At 42.2% G+C, this 22,394-nt stretch overlaps 1 protein-coding gene across 4 annotated transcripts in view; it reads right to left on the reverse strand.

Moving 5' to 3' along the window:
• Window positions 1-22,394, reverse strand: part of SMG6 (SMG6, nonsense mediated mRNA decay factor) — a 239,990-nt gene that overhangs the window by 127,782 nt on the left and 89,814 nt on the right. For 2 of the 4 annotated variants that reach the window (XM_018557147.1, XM_018557148.1), the window contains exons 11-12: window positions 16,687-16,830; window positions 16,454-16,607 (exon numbers count right to left, since the gene is read on the reverse strand). In XM_018557147.1, the coding sequence (XP_018412649.1) occupies window positions 16,454-16,607; window positions 16,687-16,830 (298 nt within the window). Of the gene's footprint in view, window positions 1-3,853; window positions 3,876-16,453; window positions 16,608-16,686; window positions 16,831-22,394 lie in introns of all 4 variants that reach the window. The other 2 variants (XM_018557149.1, XM_018557150.1) reach the window with 2 other exon arrangements.

A 22,394-nucleotide genomic window follows, 5' to 3' on the forward strand; every position in this document is an offset into this window, starting at 1 on the left:
CCAACAAAGCTGCATGGGAAAGAGAAATTAAAAAAAAAAGTAAAACAAGCAGTAAATGACATACCCAGGGCAACCTTGGTTCAATTACTAAACTAGGTCTCAATGCTGTTTTGGAAACTGCCGACCACCCATGTCTTACACAGATGTTCTCACTATCATCCTCTAGGACACTGCCCTTGTCTTCTTCAAACATATTAATCACTATCCTATAACTCATTTTTCCAACTTTCAAAGTAACAGATGTATCAGTCAGTTTGTCTCTAATTTGTTTTCCATTTTGTTTCACATTTTCTGATACAAATCAGTAGTGACATCTTTGTTTTCCTGAAAGTTGGGCAGAGTATGACTGCCAGAAAGGAATTCAGTATAAGCATCTCAGTAGAAATATCTCAAATTAATTTCCTTCTGTATAAATCCATAGACTGGATTTACATGGGTAAAGAACAGCATCCAGTGCCTGTATTGTGGGTGTGATGATAAAACTGTCCACTTGGGAGGATAGGTCGGACTCTGACCTGAATACTGCAAACATTTGGCCACCGGGCAAAGCGACAGATTTACTTATAGCGTTATAAAACCGATGCATACAAACAGGGAAAAGGCTGAAACATATAACTGCTTATCAGAAAGTAAAAAGGGGACAGACCTTCTTGTATGATCATACAATCTAGAAAATATGTGCTGGAGAATTCAGAAAGATAAATATAGTAAAAGACCAATCCTAAAGAGCTGCCAGCTTAGACATTTGTATACACACATCCAGATTAGGGATGCACCGACAACAGTTTTTCGGTATCGAGTACCTATATATATTTTTTTCAAGTATTCACCGATGCCGAATACAGATACCGGATGTCCCATTAAGGAAGCCAGGTGGCGTGTAATGACTCGCCACCTGATTAGCTGGGAAGCCGGGCAGCATGTAAAGATGCCCAACCTGGCTTCCTGATTAGCAGGGGAAGCCAGCTCCATGCTCCCTCGTCGCCATGAAGCCGGCTTTCTGGCCAATCAGGAAGCCGGGGGGCGGGTTATGATGTACTGTCCGGCTTCCTCAATGCCCATCTTCCCGGCCAATCAGGAAACCTAGCAGCAAATCATTACATGCTGCCCGGCTTCCTTATCCCTTCCCGGGAAGCAGACTCCATGCTCCCTCGTCACCAAGTGTAATGTAGCGTGTAATGACTCGCTGCCCGGCTTCCTGATACGGGAAGTTCGAATATCGGGCGAGGTATTGGAGGAGCATTTGGTCTTTGGCATCTGATACTAGTATCAATAGCGGTGCATCCCTAATCTATTTAACGGAATGTGCAAACTCTAGAGCATCCTCTTGGATCTGGTTTGAGTTCCAAATGAAAGGAAACCAGTAGTAAGGAAAAAAAAAAAAAAGGTATGGACTACCACTACTTACCGCTTTCTGAAAATTCTCATTGCTTTGTCAGGGAAGTCCAAACTTCTAATCTGTATAGTTGTTCCGGATTAGTGTCAAAGCCCATAGATCAGCATAACAGTAATGGAAAAATGTTGATAGTTATCTAAAGGTGTATAGGGGAAAAAAAACTAGTGCATCAAGGAACCTCTGGACTGCAGCACTAGACAGTGGAGACAGGCTAGCATGATGATATACGTGTAATGGACAGTAATCAGAGATTATGTGACATGTCCCACATAGTTGATTATGCTGGTTGGAAAAAATCTCCAAATACCTGGCAGTTTGGAAACAAATGATGATATCCAATTTTGTATTAGCTTCGGAACGTGGCAAAATCACAGTAAAAACGTCCGGAAAATGGTGTGAACCTGCCCTAAACCAGGAAGTAGAATTGTGATCTTATGGACTAGAAGTAGTGTGTGCGCGCATCAAAAACAGCTAGCAGGAGTTGCAAATCCTTTAAAAAGTAAAACAGTCAAATTATATGTATTTAAAAAGAGAATTATGGGGCGAGTGAAAAACGCTCATCCCCATAATTCAAGTCGACCTGTGACACGGAAGCTATTGATCAGGAAGTCAGCAAACACATACTGCTGATCGCTGACTTCTTGATTCTCTCCCTGCAGAGAGCGGTGACTATCAGTCACGGCTCCCCACAGAAATTCCCTCCCTTCTCTTTTTCTCCAGCACTGACTGGAGGGACAGACGGGTGAGGGGGCAGGCACAAGAGAGGCAGAGTCAGCTGTAAATCAGCCAGTTTAGTGGATCTCTACAGCATTGTTGGGGTCTGTCCCGTCTGCTGTGCGGCTCTGCGCTCTCAGCATATAGCAAGCAACAGCCCACTATACACTGCGTTTTGGGTCACCGGAGGACATTAGTGTATGTCCTCCTGTGACCCTGAAGAGAACAATGACGAAAAAGGTTGGGGCCATAGTTCTTTTAAAGTGACACTAAACTCAGGAGCTAAATCTTTAAAAAAATTCAAGTACCCTAACCATTAACAAAAACGTAACTTATTTGTGCATCACTCGGCTGTAGATCCTCAAATCATCTCTGAATTGGTGCCGACACGGTCCTTCCTTCTGGGGGGTGGCTACTTTTGTTGCCCATGGTCCCTGTATGTGTTGTAAAGTAGTCACCGCTCCAAACTCACTCCAGAGATGGACTACAATCTCAATACAAAATAGTAAACTAAACATGAGATTGTAGTCCATCATAGAAGCGAGCTTGGAGAGGTGACTACTTTACAACACACACAGGGAACATGGACCCTGTGTGTGTGTGTTGTAAAGTAGCCACCGCTCCAAGCTCCCTCCCGTAAATGGACTCGAACTTGAATACAAATTAGTAAACTAAACATGACATTTAGTCCATAACGGGAGCAAGCTTGGAGACGTGGTTACTTTTTTTACACACACACGGACCATAGGTAACAAAAATAGCAACCCTGCAGAAGGAAGGACAGTGTCAGCACCAAGTCAGGGATGATTTGAGGATCTTAAATGCATTTTTAAGATTTAATTCCTGAGTTTAGTGTCACTTAACTTGAGTATTTAGCCATTTGCCTAGAGTACCACTTTAAGCATTTGTATGAAAATTTATTAAAATGGATTGTTACTCGGTATCTTTACCTTTACTTATCTTTCAGTTACTCACTGCAAGACATACTGCTCCCAGCTGTGTCCAATGTTTACAAGATGCTAAGTGTTAGAAAATGGATCTGGTTTGCAAAGTATATATAATGAAGGTGTAAAACTCAATAACTGAATTACATACAGCGCACAATTACTGAGACAAGAAGGTACAAAAGGTTTAGGAATTTATCACAACAAAAATCTTGATCTATAAAGTGCATAGAGTTTACTTTGCCAGTGTTTACAGAAACCGCTGCCAAATGTGAACTATTTAGCTCATAAACAACTCACTGATGCATAAAAATTGAACAAACAAAAAAACTCTCTGCTATGCTTCAGTCTGTCCCTAGAGACCCAGACATTCCCCCATGGGACACCATCACCTTAATTCTCACACAGTAAAAACAAAGTTATGTCAAGCTAAAAAAAATCACAGCCGAGATGTCATAGGTACTTGACAGTAGCACTGTCACTTGGTACTTCCTTCCTTTTTTTAGCATTAGATAGCGCAGTTAAAGTGACCCTATCACCAACCTAAAAAATGGAGGCAAAAGCACTGAAAATCAAATATTCTAAATGCTTGTTTTTGTTGTAATTTGACTGCAGTGTACCTTTAAACTTACTAGAAGTGACTAGTCAATTCCTCATCACAGCCCTCCCTTGTGCTAGATCATAGCCCTCTCCCGTTTGGGAGTGTCGATTTACTGTCTGCGATGGTCCAGCTCCTCCATCCCGCCCCTCCCCACATACCCTTTCATGTAGCTGTCAGGGGAACACCATCGAGTGTCACTTAAGTGACAGATCCGAGTCTGCTGGGGTTGCCGACTTCCCATCCAAAATGGTGGTGCGTAGCAGCTGTCTCAGGAGTTTTAGATGTCTACACAAAGGCAGCTGTTACAGGTAAATAACATGCATAAAATAAATAAAATACTACACATATAACATTATGGGAAGATACGTTTTGAAATGAAAAGGGCTGGTGACAATGTCTCTGAGGGTTAAAACAAAGTGAGGAGGATTCTCTCACAGTTGTAAATGAAACATATATTTTCCCGTTGAAAGTACCCTCATCTCGTTTTCTGATGAATGTCTCAGTGACAAGGGTCAGCAGAAAAAAGAGGGGGTTATTCTTCACTGCGTGGACACAGACAGTAAGCAAAACTTGACAGAGGTTCTAAACTTTTCCCATCTATCCAAATCTGAAAAAAAAAAAAAAAAAGTTTTACCTTTCTCCCTGTTCCAGCGATTTTCACTGTATGACCCTGCAAGCTAGCGTGCAACCTTTGAAATATAAACGTCCTGCCAGGTCCTGTTGTGACTGCTCATACACGCTGCGGCTCAATTTGCTTCTATTGGTGAGAGGTACTGATGTTGCCCCTCCAGTCAATCAACATAACCGTAGGAATAAATAGGGGCCACTGTGCACAGTAGAAAGGGGATCCAGGAGGTTGTCATTTAAGGGTTTAGCTATTGCGTTTTCACCAAGCCTACATGCTCATGATGTGCGAGTTTATACTTCTAAAACTGAATTGATTGAAATGTTGTATGACGATATATATCTATAACAAAGTATATGAATGGTTTTAATTCGATGGTTTCATAATTCTTTTATTTTTTTACCATTTAGCTCATTAAAAACACATCTGTCCATGCAGATTATATTCTAATATGGAGACACCAGATTATGGATCCTAAAGAAATCAGTGCTGTCCTCAAAACAAAAAAGAAGAACACACACATTGAGGGGAATCAAAACTGGAGCAGACAAAATGTGGAGCAGTTGCCCAGGCCAACCAATCAGTTTCTCTCTTCAGTTTGTTCAGTAAGCCCTAGTTCATACCTAGGAGTTTTTGAGCCGTGCGAAAAGCTCTTTTAACTGCCCAACACAAGAAATCCCATGATTTTCAATGGCCCTTGTTCACACCTGAGCAGAATAACACCTGAAGCCTGAAAAGATATAGGAGCTTCTTTGGGCAGTTTCTCACCATAGACTTCATTGGAAATGCCCCAAAAAGCGCAACAGAAGCATGTTGCACATTTACGTGAGCGTTTTTGCACGTTTATACGCACGTTCTTCCATTGCCCACAATGGTTTATGAGCTGCCAATCAAAACGTGCACATACAAAATGTGCACAATGCGCAAATAACCGCATGCTGCTAACGCGTGTACAAACACGCAAAAACGGTGTGCCTAGGTGTGAACCAGGGCTAAAGATTTGAAAATGAAAGAGAAGCTGATGGTTGCCATGCACAGCTGCTCCAGATTTGGATAAAGCCCCCTCATTGTCTTCCATCAAGTAATATAAGCTGCTATTATAGGTTTTAGGAAGAGTAGTATCCAGATACGATGAAGAAGCTCTTCGCTTTTCTAATGGACTTTGATGGACTAGTGTTCATCTGTTTTTTACTGTTTATGTTATGGAATAAAATGCAGAGATTTTACACATTTTGGAAGTGATGTATACCAATCCAGAATGTTGAATTTAGAATCCCAGTAGATGGAAATATGTTTGCATATCAGTAACAGAATTGTTAAGTCTGCTTATACAGCACATTTTGCAAAAACGGGGAGTGAGTTTGAAACAGCTAATGAGGTAAATTGTGAGGGTACAACTATGTTTATATGCTTCCAGAATTGAAGGGTTTACTTTATTGTGGCATTGTGGAAAATACAGGTTCATTAAAACTAAATCAGGAACTCCATAAAAAAAAAAATATAAAGAACACTATGTAATGCACTTAACTCATTCGGCTGCCTGGGCTTCACAATTGGCTACCAGATATTCCAACGTATACCCAATCCTGCCAAAATCAGCAGGATTGTGCGATAAATGCAATATCAGTGGGCTACCACAAATCTAAACACTCACCCTTGGCAGACTGATCTAATGTGAAAAAGTTGTTTGATGGTTTAGAATGTTTTCATCTTATAGCTTCCGGTTTCCATGATGAGATACTGGGTTATCTGCTGTGCACATAGACATGCAAATCTGTATCCAACCAGTGTACATGTCTAATCACCTATCACAGGGGGAATGGCATTACTTGTCACCTACACCATTTCCAAATATCTAACTTTATTTTTTTTTCCCCAAGAAAGAATGAAGCAATTCATCTCCATACTGACATTACTATTTATTACTGTGATGGCAAAGTTTCAGTGAACCCCTAATGATCGACTTTATGTGCTTTCAAATAAAATGAGCTATATACCCAAGTACATAGATCGGCATGGACATCCTGGATTGTCATTGGATCAGAACAACTTGAATTACTAACTGCTACCTGCTACTAACTGAACCTGACTTGCTAATGGCATTTTGGGGATTCCAGGACAAAAGAAATTACACACCATGGGTCAATAATTCTTATAAGAATTTTTGGCTATCACAAGTATCGCTTTTAGGTATGAAATGACATGAAGGGTTAGCCTACCAAAACGTTACAAGTAGAAGAGGATTAAATAATGACAGAGAATGTAAAAGTACTACTTAAAAAGGAGAACTATGGGGTCAGGGCCTTTCCCCATAGTTCCAAGGGTAGCGGGAGGACACAAACTAGCGTCCTCCCGTCACCCAAAGCGCAGTATTCCGTGAGCTGCAGCTCACGGTATACTGAGATGCCGCAGTAGGGACGGATCCCGACATTACTGTCTGGATCCACCCAGCTGCGTGAGTGACAGCTGGCACTGCCTATCCAGAGGCAGAGCCAGCTGTAACCGCCTCCTCCCCCGTCCATTCCGCCAGTCAGCGCTGGAGGATCGGACAGGAGAGGGGGGAATCCATGCAGGGAGCCGTGAGTGACGGTCACGGCTCTCTGCAGGGGCAGGATCGAGAAGTGAGCGAGCGACGGTATGTGTTCGCTCACTTCCCGATCTATTGAGCTGACGTGTGACAGTTTCATAGTCACAGGTCTGCTAGAACTATGAGGCTTAGTGATTTTCACTCGCCTCATAGTTCTCCTTTAAGCATTACTGCCAATTTCACATTGGGTTGCCCTGGTTGTACAAATGTTTTTTGCACAATGTGTACATGAAAAACAAAGTGGGAGAGGTGGTGTTTGGCACAGAACTTTTAGATAAATGTTTTGTATCAAAAAGCATAAAGACATTTTCTGCACACTACCCATCAGCGCTAAAATGCAGCTTTCATTTCAAATTAAATTATAGAAAGCAAACTGTGATGCTACAAAAAATATTTCTGGGGCATAAACCCCTACACATAGTAAATAATAAAACGGGATAACTTATGCCCCTTATTGATGTAAACAGGAGTCGCATTTATTGTTCCATTAACGTAATGCAGGTTAAGGTGCCCATACACTTTACAACCCTCGCAAGACTTTTGTCTTGCGAGGGTTGTAAAGTAATTTTAAAAACTTATGATCTGCCCATCTTGGACAGGCAGATCGCACCTGCGATCATTTCATGCCCGCCCCCGAGGGGCGGGCTTCCAATGACTGCAATGCTGAACGGGCAGTGGTCTCTCGATCATGTTAAAAACCAGCCGAAAATCGTACGATTCTCGGCTGGTTTTCCAACATGCTCGATATACAAAAGTCGTGCGACCGTACATTAGAAACGGTCGCACGCCTTCCATACACTGCACGATTCTCGGACGATCGCGGGATTTCCCGCGATTCTCGGACGAGAATCGTGCAGTGTATGGGCACCTTTAGAGAGCTAAAAATTAATTCGGATTGGTTGCTGTGGGTAATTGCCTACATTTTGGTTTTGTTTTTTCTTTCAGAAATCTGAATGTGTACTGCCCTTCAATCTTGCACTTATCCATTTCCTTTACACAGTAACCTCTATTGGAGGATCTCATTCCCAGTCTTTTAAGCTTTCCAAAAGTCTATACTAATATTATAGATTTGCCCTGTTCTCAGTTCATATGTCACTGCAGAAGATGTTGCAGCTATATATAATTATTCAGAATTTTCTGCACAGTTATGCCAAACTAAAGTTTCCCTGTAAACATAAAATGGCCAGATATCCTCCACACATGCAAAAACACTTTGAGTTGTAAAATGTACTTTGCCAGGTTTTTGGGATGCCAGTCTAATAATAAAAATGTATTTAGAACTGTGGCAACACAGCGGAACTCCCAGTCCAGCAGTATTACACCAATGACCTTACTATTAATAGTGCAACCCCCTATGGGCACTCCAAAAGATAAATGAAGCTTTGGAAAGAATTTGTCCTCACCCCCGGTACCCTGGAAATGTTTTGTTCTAAAGCAGCAGCTTTTCCTTCCACAACCAAACCCTTCCTTCATAATCCCCTCCGTGTGACATCACCAGCTGTCCTTACCATGGAGAAGGATGTGTCACAAACAAGGCTTACAGCAAGGTCAACACGTGAGCATCTCAGGGTGATATGTCTGCAGGGCATTGCTCCTCTACACAATGCACATTAATAACTCCACTCGGAGGTGGCAAGGAAAGCACGTACTGCCGTGATACCAAATTACATTACGTAGGGTAATAAGCCTCCACTTGTTGACACTTATACTCAGCGGGCTAATTGACTGCTTTGAGAATCAGCCTTTTTTCACCTGCAGACACTAAGACAGTTCAGAAAGGGTTAAACTCTGTTGAAATTATTAACCCTTAGTCCCCAGTGGACTATTGAAAGGATGAAAAAAAAAAAAAAAGTGAAAAGTACAGCTGCTGGACTGCGGAATATCAAAAACATGATAATTTAGCAACTAAACTTCACATGTGCAGTCTATCCATCTCTGGGAATTTTTTTTCTGTAGCAGTGGAAAGATGTAACAGGAATTGACCCCGTCTAAATACAATTTCTATCCTCAACCAATAATCTAAGCAAATGTTTTTCATTACTAACACAAAGCAGAAAACCTCAGGTCTTCTTATTAAATCTTGTCCCTTGGCCACCAAAGTGAGGGAGGCATGGGATGTAAGGGGACCTCACCTATGCCCCCCATGACCTAAAATTACCCGACATCTCCTTGTAACCTTGCCTCTACAACTCCTCATACCTGTCTTCTCCCCCTCAGCCCTGCAAAAGGACATCAGGGGGTGAGGCACAGGAAGGGAAAGGAGATCTTTAAAGAAAAACAAACAGAAGCGGGAGACCTCCATACAGCAATCGACACACACAAGATGTATATGGCATGGCAGGATGGAGCCCCAGGCTGACTGGTGCAGCGCTGGCCCCGCAGCCCTGCCTGTGTTTCCCATTATGTAACCCTGGTCATGGGCAGGCAGCCAGACTCCAAATGAAAAAGAAACTCTGGCTTGGCATGGCTTCTATTTTCCTATCCTCACTCAGGGTCAGCACGGTGTCACACAGCTGTAGAGAAAGCTCCAGGGATCGGAGCTGGGAAACGCTCCAAAGCCAGAGACCGGGGTTCAAGTGCCAGCTGAGAGCAATAAACCAAGCGCCGCAGCTGCAGAGAGTTTGATGGTTCTCAAAAGTCCCCCGACTATTCCGGTTTCTGAGAGCAACGGATGAAGGAATCAGAGAACACAGCGTCACGACATAAGGCGGGCGGAATGCTGGCAGTCCTCCTGCTCTTTTTGCCGTATGTCAGAGCTCATATCTTCCCTTATGCTGCTTTGTTATGAGCTCCACTGTTGCACACATTTTGAGAACAATAGGAATTTTTTTTCTCTTCAAACCTAAACTATGCCCAACCAACCACCCAAAGTAAATAAGCATAAAATCAGCAGAAAGACATTCCATGCTACACGGTTATGGACACGAGAAATTAAAGCTTATTAAAACACAGTTACACAAAACAGCGCCAGTAGGATCATTATGGCATGGATTTCAAACCAAGCGTGAAACCAGTCTCAAAACTCAAGTACAGTATTTTCATTTGGGTCAACAATTAATATAGTTTATGTGGTTAATGATGGGTTAATAAGTAAAGCAATATAAAAATCCCATTCTAATTACCATGAACAAAATACTGGTATCTGCACAATAAGAAAAAACAATGAACCACCAGCCGCCCGGCCCCCCAACTTCCCCTCAACACCGGTCCCTTAATACTGGTCTCTGGGCACCTCATTTTTCTTCTGAGCAATGAATTGTGAGGTCAGCTCAAAAAATCTGCCAAACCAACATTGCTAGTAAGAGCATGATGCTCCATGGGAGCAGGAGGGGTTGCAGGGCTTAATGAAATGAGAAAAAAAAAGTGATATCAGAAAGAATTTAAAGGAAAACGGTTCTTTCAAAAACATGAGGCTGCCACTGCAGACCTTTCCTTCTAAAACTCCTGGCTGCCCGTCTGTCATAATGATCTAATGACTGCAATGAGTCATTGAGGCAACACAAAAGTTCTCCAGCACAAGCTCTAACTAGCTAGCAAAAAAAACCACAACACATGAAAAGCCACATTGCCGTATCAACTCACCAAAGCGTTGCACCTCACTTAAACTATCCGAGTTCCCTACTATAAGGCCCTATTCACACTGAGCGCGATATCGCGGGTATTTCCGCGCGATATCGCTCTCCAATGCATGGCAATGGGGCTCTGTCCGTCGCTGTCGTGCGTCGCTACAGCAGGACCCTTTTTGGAGCGGATTTTGCCGCGATTCTAGTTTGCTCAATGCAACCATTTGCACGACAAACCGCGCGATATTGTGCAAAATGCAAATTGAGCGACAAACGCAAGATTTGCGAATCGCTCAGTGTGAATGGGGCCTAAGGTATGAAATGCATAAACTGAAAAGCAGGTTACCAGGAAGAAGCCATCTACTGCTTAAAAAGGCACAGTAACACAACTGAAGTCCAAAATCGCTCAATGGCAGTTTAAGACTATGCGTTTCTCTGCACCAAATCCAACAAAGCAGCCACCGAGATTATTTTAAAACTAGTGAAACAGGAAAGGTGTAGTTGGCCTGGGCGAGACAGAGAAAAAAATAAAAAGGTTCCCCAGCACTCTTTCCAGCTAGCCAGCAAAAAAATAAACCAATTAAACTATTCCCTGCACACAGTAAATGATAATGGAAAATGTCAAGAACAAGGTTCCCAATCCTTAATGCGACTTCCAGAAGGGGTGCTAATTCCAGGAGAGGACACACCCCTGAGGAACTATGCATAGGACTGTCCTGAGCTAGAGCTAGTGCCACCCACTTGGTCAGCAAGTGCCTTGAGAAAGCACCGTGTCCAGCGAGAGAGAAGGTCGCTGGCCAGATGGTTTTACAGTATCCGTTTTTAGTCTTTGATGATATGAGCGAGCGAGAGAGAAACCGATTTGCTGTGAGTGCCCTGGATTCTCTTTTTACAGACTGAGTGTTCAAGTACTTTACCACCACCAAACCCAATGTCCAATATATCCAACTTGTTTCCAGTACCTGCTCTCTTCCCCTCTATTCATCTCTGCATAGAGAGGTGAAGAGAGTAAGATCAGGCTTTATTCACACGCAGAATTCACAAGTGCCCCCATAACCAGTGGTAGATATTATAGCCCTCTAGGCAGATCACAGACAGCCTAATTATTTTGAATGATGCTTGAATTGGAAGCATTGCATGTAATATTTGGGCTGTCTATAACAACCATTAGAATTAATATTAACTGGATATGCACCAACGATATGCATATTAACAAGAAATAATATTCAGTAACTGGATAGGCACTAATAAGCTGCAGTTGGTTCCCGACTTGAGAGGACAAGAGATATTGGGAGACACCATCACTGATGTGAAAACGTGCCAGTATAATGTTACTTATGCTTGATACAAAGTTTATCACAATTCTGATATTGCCCATATGTTGGTGTTATATGCTTTCAGTCTCCATCATGGGTTTGTGGCATTGTTCACAGGGTTAAAAAGGGATTTCAGCACACATGTCCACGGTGAGACAAGGCCTGGGTCTTGGGTCCTGGGATAGCTGGTGTTGCCTAAGAACAGCGGGTTCTGCCAGAGTATTAAAGTTTTACTTACAAAGCTCCCCGATTCTAACTCAACCATTTCTAATGACCCCAATGCTATTGGCACAAAATGTTAATATTGTACCTCTTTAAATGGAGTGTTTCCAGCACAGCGGTTGCTCATCACTATTCCTCACTTACGTTTTCCACCCATGTTTAAGGAGGGGACACAGGTGGTATAACAGACTTGATAAAGCCAGCTCTTTTTGGTGTGCGACACCCCTTCGCTTTACACTATCTACGTTTTACACTCTTGCCTAGTTCTACCTTCCTCCTCATCCTACTACTACTACTACCTTATTTGTCTCTCCCCTCCTGACCCTTTTTTTTTGTTTCCTTATTTCGGTCTCCCTTGACTCTCCCAATCTATCCCCATCCTTTTACATTCCACTAACTGACTATGTATGAGAGACCTGGAGATGGCGGTCAGTTCCAGTCTTGCAATAACACCCCTCTACCATTATACTATATCTGCTATTTAGGCAGGACACATCAACCATGGGTCATGTAAAAAAGCATTTCCTATAGTCAGAGGACATGAGTACCTGGTGTGGGGGTAAAGCTCAAATGGGGATCACCTTCCCTGGGGAAAAAGGTAGTCCAGGCAACTTAGTCCTTTTTTTAATCTGACTTGGTCAGTTTTTATTTAAAAGGTTGTAATAAAAATAAAACAAAACAGAAAAGAAACCCTTGCCTTCCAGGCTCCAACAGGCAGGTTTCCTCTCTACCAGGGGGTGAGCCTCTCTCAGCCACCTTACAAAAACCACAGTATTTTCCAGCAACCTTTTACTAAAAAAAAATCCAACTTGTAGCTCTCTCAGAATGCTGCCCGAGTCCAAGGCCAGAGCAGCATCATGCTCCAGCCTCCCCTTTTTATCTCACCCGGATAAGCAATCATTAAGCAATTAACAAGCCAAGTGAGAGACACAAACCACGAGCTGGATTTCCCAGACCCAAAGTCTACCTGAAAACCTGGTCTGGGTTCTGCTAGTCCTGTACATAGGATAGAAAGCAAAATATATCACCCCTCGAAGACTTCCCCTTTCCTTATGTCACACTGCTTAAAAGGGGCATGTAGCCTTCACACAGGAAACCCACTTTAAATCAGACAATCACCCAAGGCTTTATAAATTCAGATATCCAATCTCCTATCATAGCAATAACCCACTGGCCAAGTCAAAAAGGGTGAGATATTAGGTCTCCATATTCCTTAACAGAAAGCTGCAAGCTAAACTATTGGATGTCATCAGGCACTTTGTTTCTCAACAGGAAAATTAACAACAGGCAGGTGACACTTGCTAACCTCTGACTCCAAAATCAAGGTCAGCTTCAGTTTCTAGAAACCTCACTGGATTCGCTGAAGGAGTTCACAGCGGGTCTTCTGATCTTATGAGGAAATTTCAATTTGCTCCTCCATCTCTTTTTGGATAGCTCTAAGAAGACTACACATAGACTGTTTCCTTGCCTGCATGGGCTCAAACAAGCCCTCTACAGAGACAAACTGGAAGATTTTTGGTGAATCAGTCAATGACATGACAATGACTTACAAGATTTCACTTTTTTTTTTAAAAACTCTGATGTCAATCAATCAGTCATACTCACGTATCATGAATTTTTTCATCCCACAATGTGCCTAGGGATGCCCAGCGCTGTAACGATTGAACTGTGAACTATATCTCACTGTGCCTCAATCACTCTAAAGATATAATTAGGTGACCCTATTCCAAAAGCAACGTACTAAAAATGAAATAACTCTTATGCAGGAGGGGCGCCTTAGGGATGGATTGGGCAGGGAACTCCTCAAAAACCTTTTCTGACCATGATTCTTGGGACCTCAGATGAGTCCACATCACCTGCCAGGGAGTGACATAACGAAACGCCATACTCTACACTTACTTACCATAGCATTTAATTCTATCCTTTTTTTTACCATAATCTTCATCTGGATACATTGAAGGGGCCAAAACTTGGTTATACGGAAAGAGGTAAAATATTTAAAAGAACTATGAGGTGAGTGCTTTTCACTCACCTCATAGTTCTAGCCCACCTCTGACAATGAGACTGTCACAGGTCGGCTCAGTAGATCGAGAAGTGAGCGAACACATAACGGCGTTCGCTCACCTCTCGATCCTGTCACAGCTCTCTGCCGTGACAGGGGAGGGGCTGGATTCCCCCCTCCCCGATCCGCCAGCGCTGACTGGCGGATCGGATGGGGAAGGGGCGGGTACAGCTGGCTCTGCCTCTAGGTAGGCAGAGCCAGCTGTCACTCACGCAGCTGGGCGGATCCAGACATAATTGTCAGGATCCGCTTCAGCGTCTCAGTATACCGCGAGCAGTAGCTCGCGGTATACTGTGGTGTCTCGAGCTGTAGCTCGCGGTATACTGAGCTTAGGGTGACGGGAGGCTGCTAGCTTGTGTCCTCCCGTTACCCTAAGGAGAACTATGGGGAAAAGCCTTAACCCCATAGTTCTCCTTTAAACACAAGTACAGGCAAATTACAGGATAAAACCACTGCTAAACACGTAAAGTTTAAGATTTTTTTTACAATAATCCTCGCCATCTGACTACTACCACCTATGTCTTTTCTCACCCATGCACCTCAGGATGGTTCACCCCCCAATGAGAAGCCAAGGACAATATGACCAGAGTCTTAAACACTACCTGGCACACCAAAACAAACTCCCTATGTGCCTTCCCTCAATGTGGAGAAGGTATTTGATAGAGTAGACTTGCTCTTCTTAAAACGGACTTTTGACAACATAGGTCTGTGATTGAATGCCCAAAACTGTACAGATGCTCTTTACTCTACGCCAGCAATGGCAATTAGGGCAAATGAGGTCACTCTCAGAATATTTTACCCTTAGCAACAGGACCAGACAACAATGCCCCCTGCCCATTTTTTTTTTCTGACCTTGGCACCTTTCCTTTAACATGACAGACATAACAAAAATCCCCACAAAGAAAAAAGACTTCCAAACCCCCTCTCAAAAGTACGTCTGGAGTCCCCAGTGTATACAATCCCTAATTCTCACCTAAGTGACTCAACAAATGTACACCATCTTTAAACAATATATTTCATTACTATAGGGATGTAGCCACTATACATAATACAGTAAACTGTGTTATCTGGTACCGTATTAAACGAAACCAGAAAAAAAAATCCCCTGTGTACTCACGGTTCTGCTGATCTGCAGCATGTATTATCCTGGAAACAATTGTGTGCCCATTTGTCTTAATTTGCTTTTGATTACTGCATTTCACTATTAACATGTAGTCAATACGGAGTCTATGGTATGGTATAGTATGGGGTATTATTATTATTATTACATAGTATTTATATAGCGCCAACAGTTTGTGCAGCGCTTTACAATATAAGGAAGACATTACAATTACAATACAATTCAAGACAATATGGTAAGGAGGGCCCTGCCCCTGAGGGCTTACAATCTAAAAAGGAGGGGGAAATGATACATGAGGAGGTAGCTGTGTGGGGATTAATTATTTGAGAATGTGATGGTTCAGTGGTTAGGTCGAGGTGGGATAGGCTTCCTTGAAGAGATGAGTCTTTAGGGTATGGCATTAGTTAGGCCTATTTTAATAGTAACTCAAGCAACCAGAAACTAAATTTATGCGGAATCTACCAATCCCTGTGGATGCTGGATAATGGGGAGTTTACTGTGTATATAATTTTAAAACACTTTTATTCCATGTTCATACAATAACCCTTAGAGCACACAACTATTAAAGGCCATGATGATTCTTAAAACACCCTCATATGTGTTCCCCCCATCATGCACTCATATACTTTCCTCATAATGTTCTTTTCAATATGTCAAAGGAATCCAACCATCAATAAATGTGTATTTCACAGTGTTCTCAAATAATCCATACTGATAGTTAATTCAAGGTGTGCTTCCCTATTGCTTCAGATTTGACAGATGACAAACTTGGATCTTTGCAGTAGAGGGTATTACATATGGGTCATATGAGCATATTAAAAAATGGGACAACCCCTATATTGGAGCAGCCAGGCAGAAAAACATATGCAATACAAGCAAAATACAAACATTTGTGCTGAGGTTTATTTCTGTCTGTGAGAATGTCGCTTGTAGCACAGTAATTAGAAGTATATTGCGAGTACAAGGGCTGCAGCATATGTGTGCAGTATATGAAGCGAATAGGCAGATTCTGTTAAATTATCCCTCTTTATTCCCCATTCACACTTTGTGAACACGCGCATTGACAACGGCAGTAGACGAATCTGCTGTATGACCTACTTGCCAACAAAAAAGACCTTAAAATCCACTTATTAACATGGCACTGCCCAAGGCAAAGTTTTTCTTACGTCATAATAGGGCAAGCTCAATGTACATCAAATTACACATTTACTTTTAACCTAATACTAAAAGGTAATTCTCCTTTATGTTGTATATTCTGCAAGCCCTAAAATAGGGTTTTAGAAATAAAAAAAAAGACACTTACTCCTTGCAGTTTGTCATTGGACTGGGAGGTGGATTCCAAGTATCGGGGTGACCCAACATCCAGTCTGACCATACCTTCACACTGGGCAGAAGCTCTTTTAGATCAGGTGGTAAAGAAGAGACTTTTACTTCTACATCATTCTCCGTTACACCGGCTGAATAGAAAAACAATAACTGGTTACCATGTCATTAAATACCTGGAAAACTCTACACATATAAAAAGAGGTATCTTACCTTCTTTTGCCATGGAGCTGTATTGTTCTGTTCTGTGCTTTTTCAGCAACTGAATGCATCTGGTCACCAAAAGTGAGAACATGGAAAGCCCCAAATTGGTGGCCTGCTCCTGTACTACTGGGCGAGTACCCTCTGAAAGGCCACCTATAGGAAAAGCAAACAAACATACACGGTCAACTAGAGTTATTTAACAGACTTTTTCTTCTTCTTTTAAACATGTCAAAAAACAGCCTCAGAATTATAATCCACACTGTACCATTAAGGTAAATGAAAATCTGCTGACCTGGATATGTTATCGGTTTCAAACACATTACTGTCAGTAAATGTACCATCTACAGTCAGCTGTATAGAAAGCGCCATCATGGTTCAGAGTGTACCTGCAAAAGTAAACCTCTTCAAAGCCCTGTCAAGGTTTCCTACAGGATAATTACCTACAAAAGTATTGGGGGGGGGGTATTGGTTATGCCCCTAGGTTAGAGTACTTGGGAGCAACCAATTGCCAGGGCTGAGCAATGTCCCTGGGATGGTATGCCTAGACCACAAAAAAACTTTTCACAAAGTCAGTATTTACCAAGGATCTTTAACAGCCTCCAGCTGCACTTTGAAAGGGATTTATTTAACCCTGCAATGTAAGCTCTGGCACGACGTGGTGCCTACTACGCAGCTATGCCTTCAGAGTTACTCACGCTTCAAAGTAAATCTGTCACAAGGGAAACATTGAGGATGCCGCTGCTGATTTTTGCATCAGAAAATGACGTGTTTTGTTGCCTTTCTTTACAATTCTGAGTCAATCAGAACTAGGACGCAAATAAGGACTTCTGACTTTTATCTGATTTCTCTGATCTGAGTCACAAATTACTAGGGGCAAAAGGTTAAACTCAACAGCCAGGCATCTAACATTTTCAGAAAGGTCAGCAATGGCAACCCGTACATTTCAGTCATGATAGGCTTACAACCTTTATGTACAACTTTACCTTTGTATAGTTGTCCAATAATAAGCTGTCCTTCACCCCCGAGTGCTGCCCACTAGGTATTATGCTTAACTTCAGTCTTGATCTACTGATCTTCACTGTGCAGGCCCGCTCACAACTGCAAAGCCCTTTTCCCAGAAAATGGCCTCTTTGTACTTTTGTAGTGCGCATGATTGCCATAGCCCATCTATATCTATAGGAAAGTCATACTCGTGTTGGCTTGAAGTGGTTGCTTGGAGTGAGGGTCTGCCATAGGAATGAATGGGGACATGGCACAATACAAACTAGCATTTTCAAAGAATAGGCTGTTTGAATCTGTGAGGGGGCACACAGTGCAGATCTATGCATTGGGTCTGAAGTCAAGCATTAGATCTAGTAGAATGCACTTGTGGTGGGGGAAACACGGACACTTGGATTCACACCGTAGCTTACTGGTAAATTGTGTGTAAAATAGTACACAGTGCATCTCAACTCACACAACCTTAAATGAACGTACACATTTTTGATGCTTACATCCTCCTTGACCCTGAATGAGTCACTCACTAGGCAGTGGCACAGAAGGACCCAAACTTTCAGTGACTATGAAAGGCTGAAGGCCAAGGTCACTCTGTACCTGCAGCGCTGTCTAGTCCTGCGACAGTCTACATGCACTCCAGAAATGACTGTATGGCATTTCTCAAAGTAGATTTTCTGATGGCGAATAAAGTAGATCGTGCCTGCTTAAAGTGTTTTCAAACGGCCATTTGTTTTCCCTGATCAGAATCCTATGTGGCAAGGTAACAATGTAGAAGCACGGGGGCAGATGTTGTCACCCTATAACAGGACATGCCTGATCAAGGACCTGAAAGGTAGGATCACCAGGCATTATTTTAATGATGGGTACAAATTTAAAAATATTGAAAATAACTTTTGAAACCACATTAACATGGTAAAACAAGTATGAGATTTTAATGATTGGGTGCACATCTACTTTAAAAGGTGCCCACACACCTTGCTCTAATCGTACGATAATCGCGGGAAATCACACGATTATCGCAAGGTGTGTGGAAGGCGTGCGACCTCTGCTACTGTAAGGTCGCACGGCTTATCTTAGGAACATGTTCGAAAACCCGCCGAGAATCGTACGATTGTAGGCGGGTGTGTGGCATGCTCGTAAGATGAATGCCGCACGGGCCGATGTGCGCAAGCACACACTGCCCGTTCAGCATTGCGGTCATCAGAAGCCCGCCCCTTGCGATCATCGCAAGTACGATCTGCCTATCCAAGATGGGCAGATCGTACTTTTTTTAATTACCTTACAACCATCGCAAGACAAAAGTCTTGCGATGGTTGTAAGGTGTGTGCACAGCATTAGGATCATTCACCATTATACATTTAGCTGTAACAGATGCACAACAGAAAGGAATCAGGCATGTTTTTCACTGAACTTGTAATGCAAAGTTTAAAGTAAGCTAATGACCGGCTGGCTTGGCTCTAGAAACAGATTTTGCACCTCCAAGTATGTAAGTACAATGATCACCTCTGTCTAAATCTGTGCAAAAAACATGCAGACAAGTTAAACCTTTGAAAGCAGAGCGAAACCTACTGCTATTCTCTGACAGAGTGATTTCTAAAAGGGCCACTAACCTTCCAAGCTGTCTCACAAAGATTCAATTAACATTCCCAAACATAAATGTAAACCAAAATGATTTTAAAACTGGCAGTGAACCCTAGTGCACACCTACTTTTTCCAACAAATCCATGTTATCATTCTTCTTGCTCTACAAGATTTTGTAGAGAGTAGCCCAGCTAAATTGTTGGGACCGTTTCCTTAGACAATCCTTTAACCGAAACCTGAAAACACTAGTCTGAGGAAGACGCAGCAAGCATTTGGGATTTTGTTTTCTTCAAGCCCCCTACACTGCCATCTTGGAGTCCATTGCTGTAGCTTTACACAAGCACTTTGGAGGCTTTGGCAGGTACTTAGTTCCTGTTGCAGCCGGATAAATGATTAGACAAAGCTACAGTTGGCGATCCCATTGAAGCGAACATGTAGTGTAAAAAACAAAAACCCAACAGATCCACGGCGGGTTGGCTCCATTAATAACAAAAGCCAAAAATGGCAGGTTGTACAAAAAATATTACTTGTTCAGCGGGTTTCCAGCTTCACATGGAATACTTCATAACACTGCATGTTCCGTTACCATCAGTCCTTTTTTTTTCTTCCTTTTTGCACCTTTGAAATTCATACATAATCCAACACAAAGGAGTTAAAGTTATGTATGCATATAAGAGCAATGTAGGAAAAAAGGTAGTTGTTCAGAAAACATGACTGTGTTAAAGGGGTGCATGGATGAACAGCTGGTTCTTTTAGTTCAAAATGCTGCACAGTGTAGTGCAAACATCAGCAAAATAGCTGGACCAGATGGATCAGGGGATGCCTAGTTTTGTCAAAGATTGTTTCCTGTGAAGCTAAGGAGCAGGGCTGGACAACTAGTGAGAGGAAGGCTGTGTGTACAATTTTCCAGCACAATCTGGTGTATTTATTGGGTAGGTCATAGGACTGAACGTGTTTGCGTATAGGTCCCATTCCCACCTGCACCTGGATGCAGACAGTCTGTGTCAAGGTCCAGTCATCCACAACAAATTGCAGGCTGTGTGATTACCTGTGAACAGATGTAGTTGGTGGCAGCTGTCATTTCATTATACAGTGCCCCCAGTCTGCAGGAGATCGAAGGAGACGCATGGAGGAATTTGTATAACTCATGCAATTGCCCCCATTTGAAGGTGTGAATGGGGCCGAAGATTAACAGATAGGGGCAGAGGGGTGATTTAGGGAAGGTTGAACCGTTTTCTTGAAGCCCTCGAATGTTTTATAAATGCTCAGTCAATGTGGCTCACTTCAGATTCATGTTTACAACGCCTGTGTGTGATGGTATCGCACCCGTCATATGAAACTACATCCCAGCTTGGTGTAATGAAGAAATGACTAGTACATTTTAAATTTCTCCAGCTCTTATTAATAGCATCGTTTTCAGAACCATTTTAATTTATTTATTTTTACTCTAGAGGAGAAAGCTGCATGGAGTCTGAATACATTGCTCCAGCATCCATTCATAATCCTTTGCACCTGGATATTTGTAGATATTTTTTTTAAATGGCCGACATCAGCAATACATTCTACATTGCTCCATGGATGAAGCTGGAAGTTTAAGTCAGGGTTGGACAAATCCCAGGATCCAGGTAGCCACTGCTCCTTAAAATTTACAGCTGGAACCCAACTTTTAAAGTGTTCTCTAGTTGTCAATGGAGCTGGCGCTTAAAAAAAATCCTGACTACTCCTAGATAGGACAGACTTGTCTCTGGAATTCCAGATTTTACTTGTCCACACCTGGTTTTAAGTGCAAATATCTTGTTGCCAGACATTATTTATTTACACATGAATAAAAATCTGATTAACTCAAACTGCTGGCATCCAACAAAAAGGAAAATATCAGTTCAGGTTGGACTGTCTCTTTAATAGGAAATTAAAATTTGACGACAACATGTAGTGCGAGTATAAGTACCATAACATTTATAAGTTCTAAAACAATGCACAAAGAACTTTGACAGTCCTAAAATGTAGTTATATAATATTCTGTTACTAATAACCAAGTGGAAACAAAAACAGCTTTATTTTCTCATGCTTTATAAAAATCACAAATCCATCATTCTAATTGGCAATCCAATTTCTAATCTGCACATCATATCAATTATTACCACTGCAGTACAAGATTGCAAACCACACACACAGATTTGTGTATTTACCTAAAGATCCATGAATAATTTTTTTTTGCAATACAAATCAAATTGTCGGTTTGCCCACTTACAAAAGAAATGAAAGGTCTATAATTTTTATCATAGGTGTAGTTTAAATGATGGAGACAGAATATCAAACAAAAATACAGAACAAAAACACATGATACAAATGTTATAAATTGAGTTGCAGTTCAGTGAGTAAAATAAGTATTTGATCCTCAAGCAAAACATGGCTTTGTGCTTGCCAACAAGAGTTTCTCCACCAAGTACTGAGGTAAGACGTTTCTTGTAGTTGGTTAACAAGTTCGCACACATCTCAGGAGGGATTTTGGTCCACTCTTTACAGATCTTCTCTAAATCTTTAAGGTTTCTTGGCTGTTGCTTGGCAACACAAAGTTTCAGCTCCCTCCATACATTTTCTATAGGATTAAGGTCTGAAGACTGGCTAGGCCACTCCATGGCCTTAATGTGCTTCTTCTTGAGCCACTGCTTTGTTGCCTTGGTGGTATGCTTTGGGTCATTGTCATGCTGCAAGACCCATCCACAACCCATCTTCAGTGTTCTGGCTGAGGGAAGGAGGTTCTCATCCAAGATTTTACAAATACATGGCCCCGTCCATTGGCCCCTCAATGCGGCAAAGTCGGCCTGTACCTTTAGCAGAGAAACAGCCCCAAAGCAATGTTTCCCCCTCCGTGCTGGACTGTAGGGATGGTGTTCTTAGCGTCATAGTCAGCATTTTTCTTCCTCCAAACACGGCAAGTCAAGTTAATGCCCAAAGAGCTCAATTTTGGTCTCATGTGACCGCAGCACTTTCTCCCAATCCTTCTCTGAATCATATAGATGTTTGGCAAACTTAAGACAGGCCTGTACATTTACCTTCTTGAGGGGGAACTTGTGGGTGCTTTAAGATCTCAATCCATGGCGGTGTATTGTGTTACCAATGGTTTGTTTGGTGACTGT

Source organism: Nanorana parkeri, unplaced genomic scaffold (assembly GCF_000935625.1).
Source record: "Nanorana parkeri isolate BGI_ZX_2015 unplaced genomic scaffold, ASM93562v1 scaffold269, whole genome shotgun sequence".
Lineage (NCBI taxonomy): Eukaryota > Metazoa > Chordata > Amphibia > Anura > Dicroglossidae > Nanorana > Nanorana parkeri.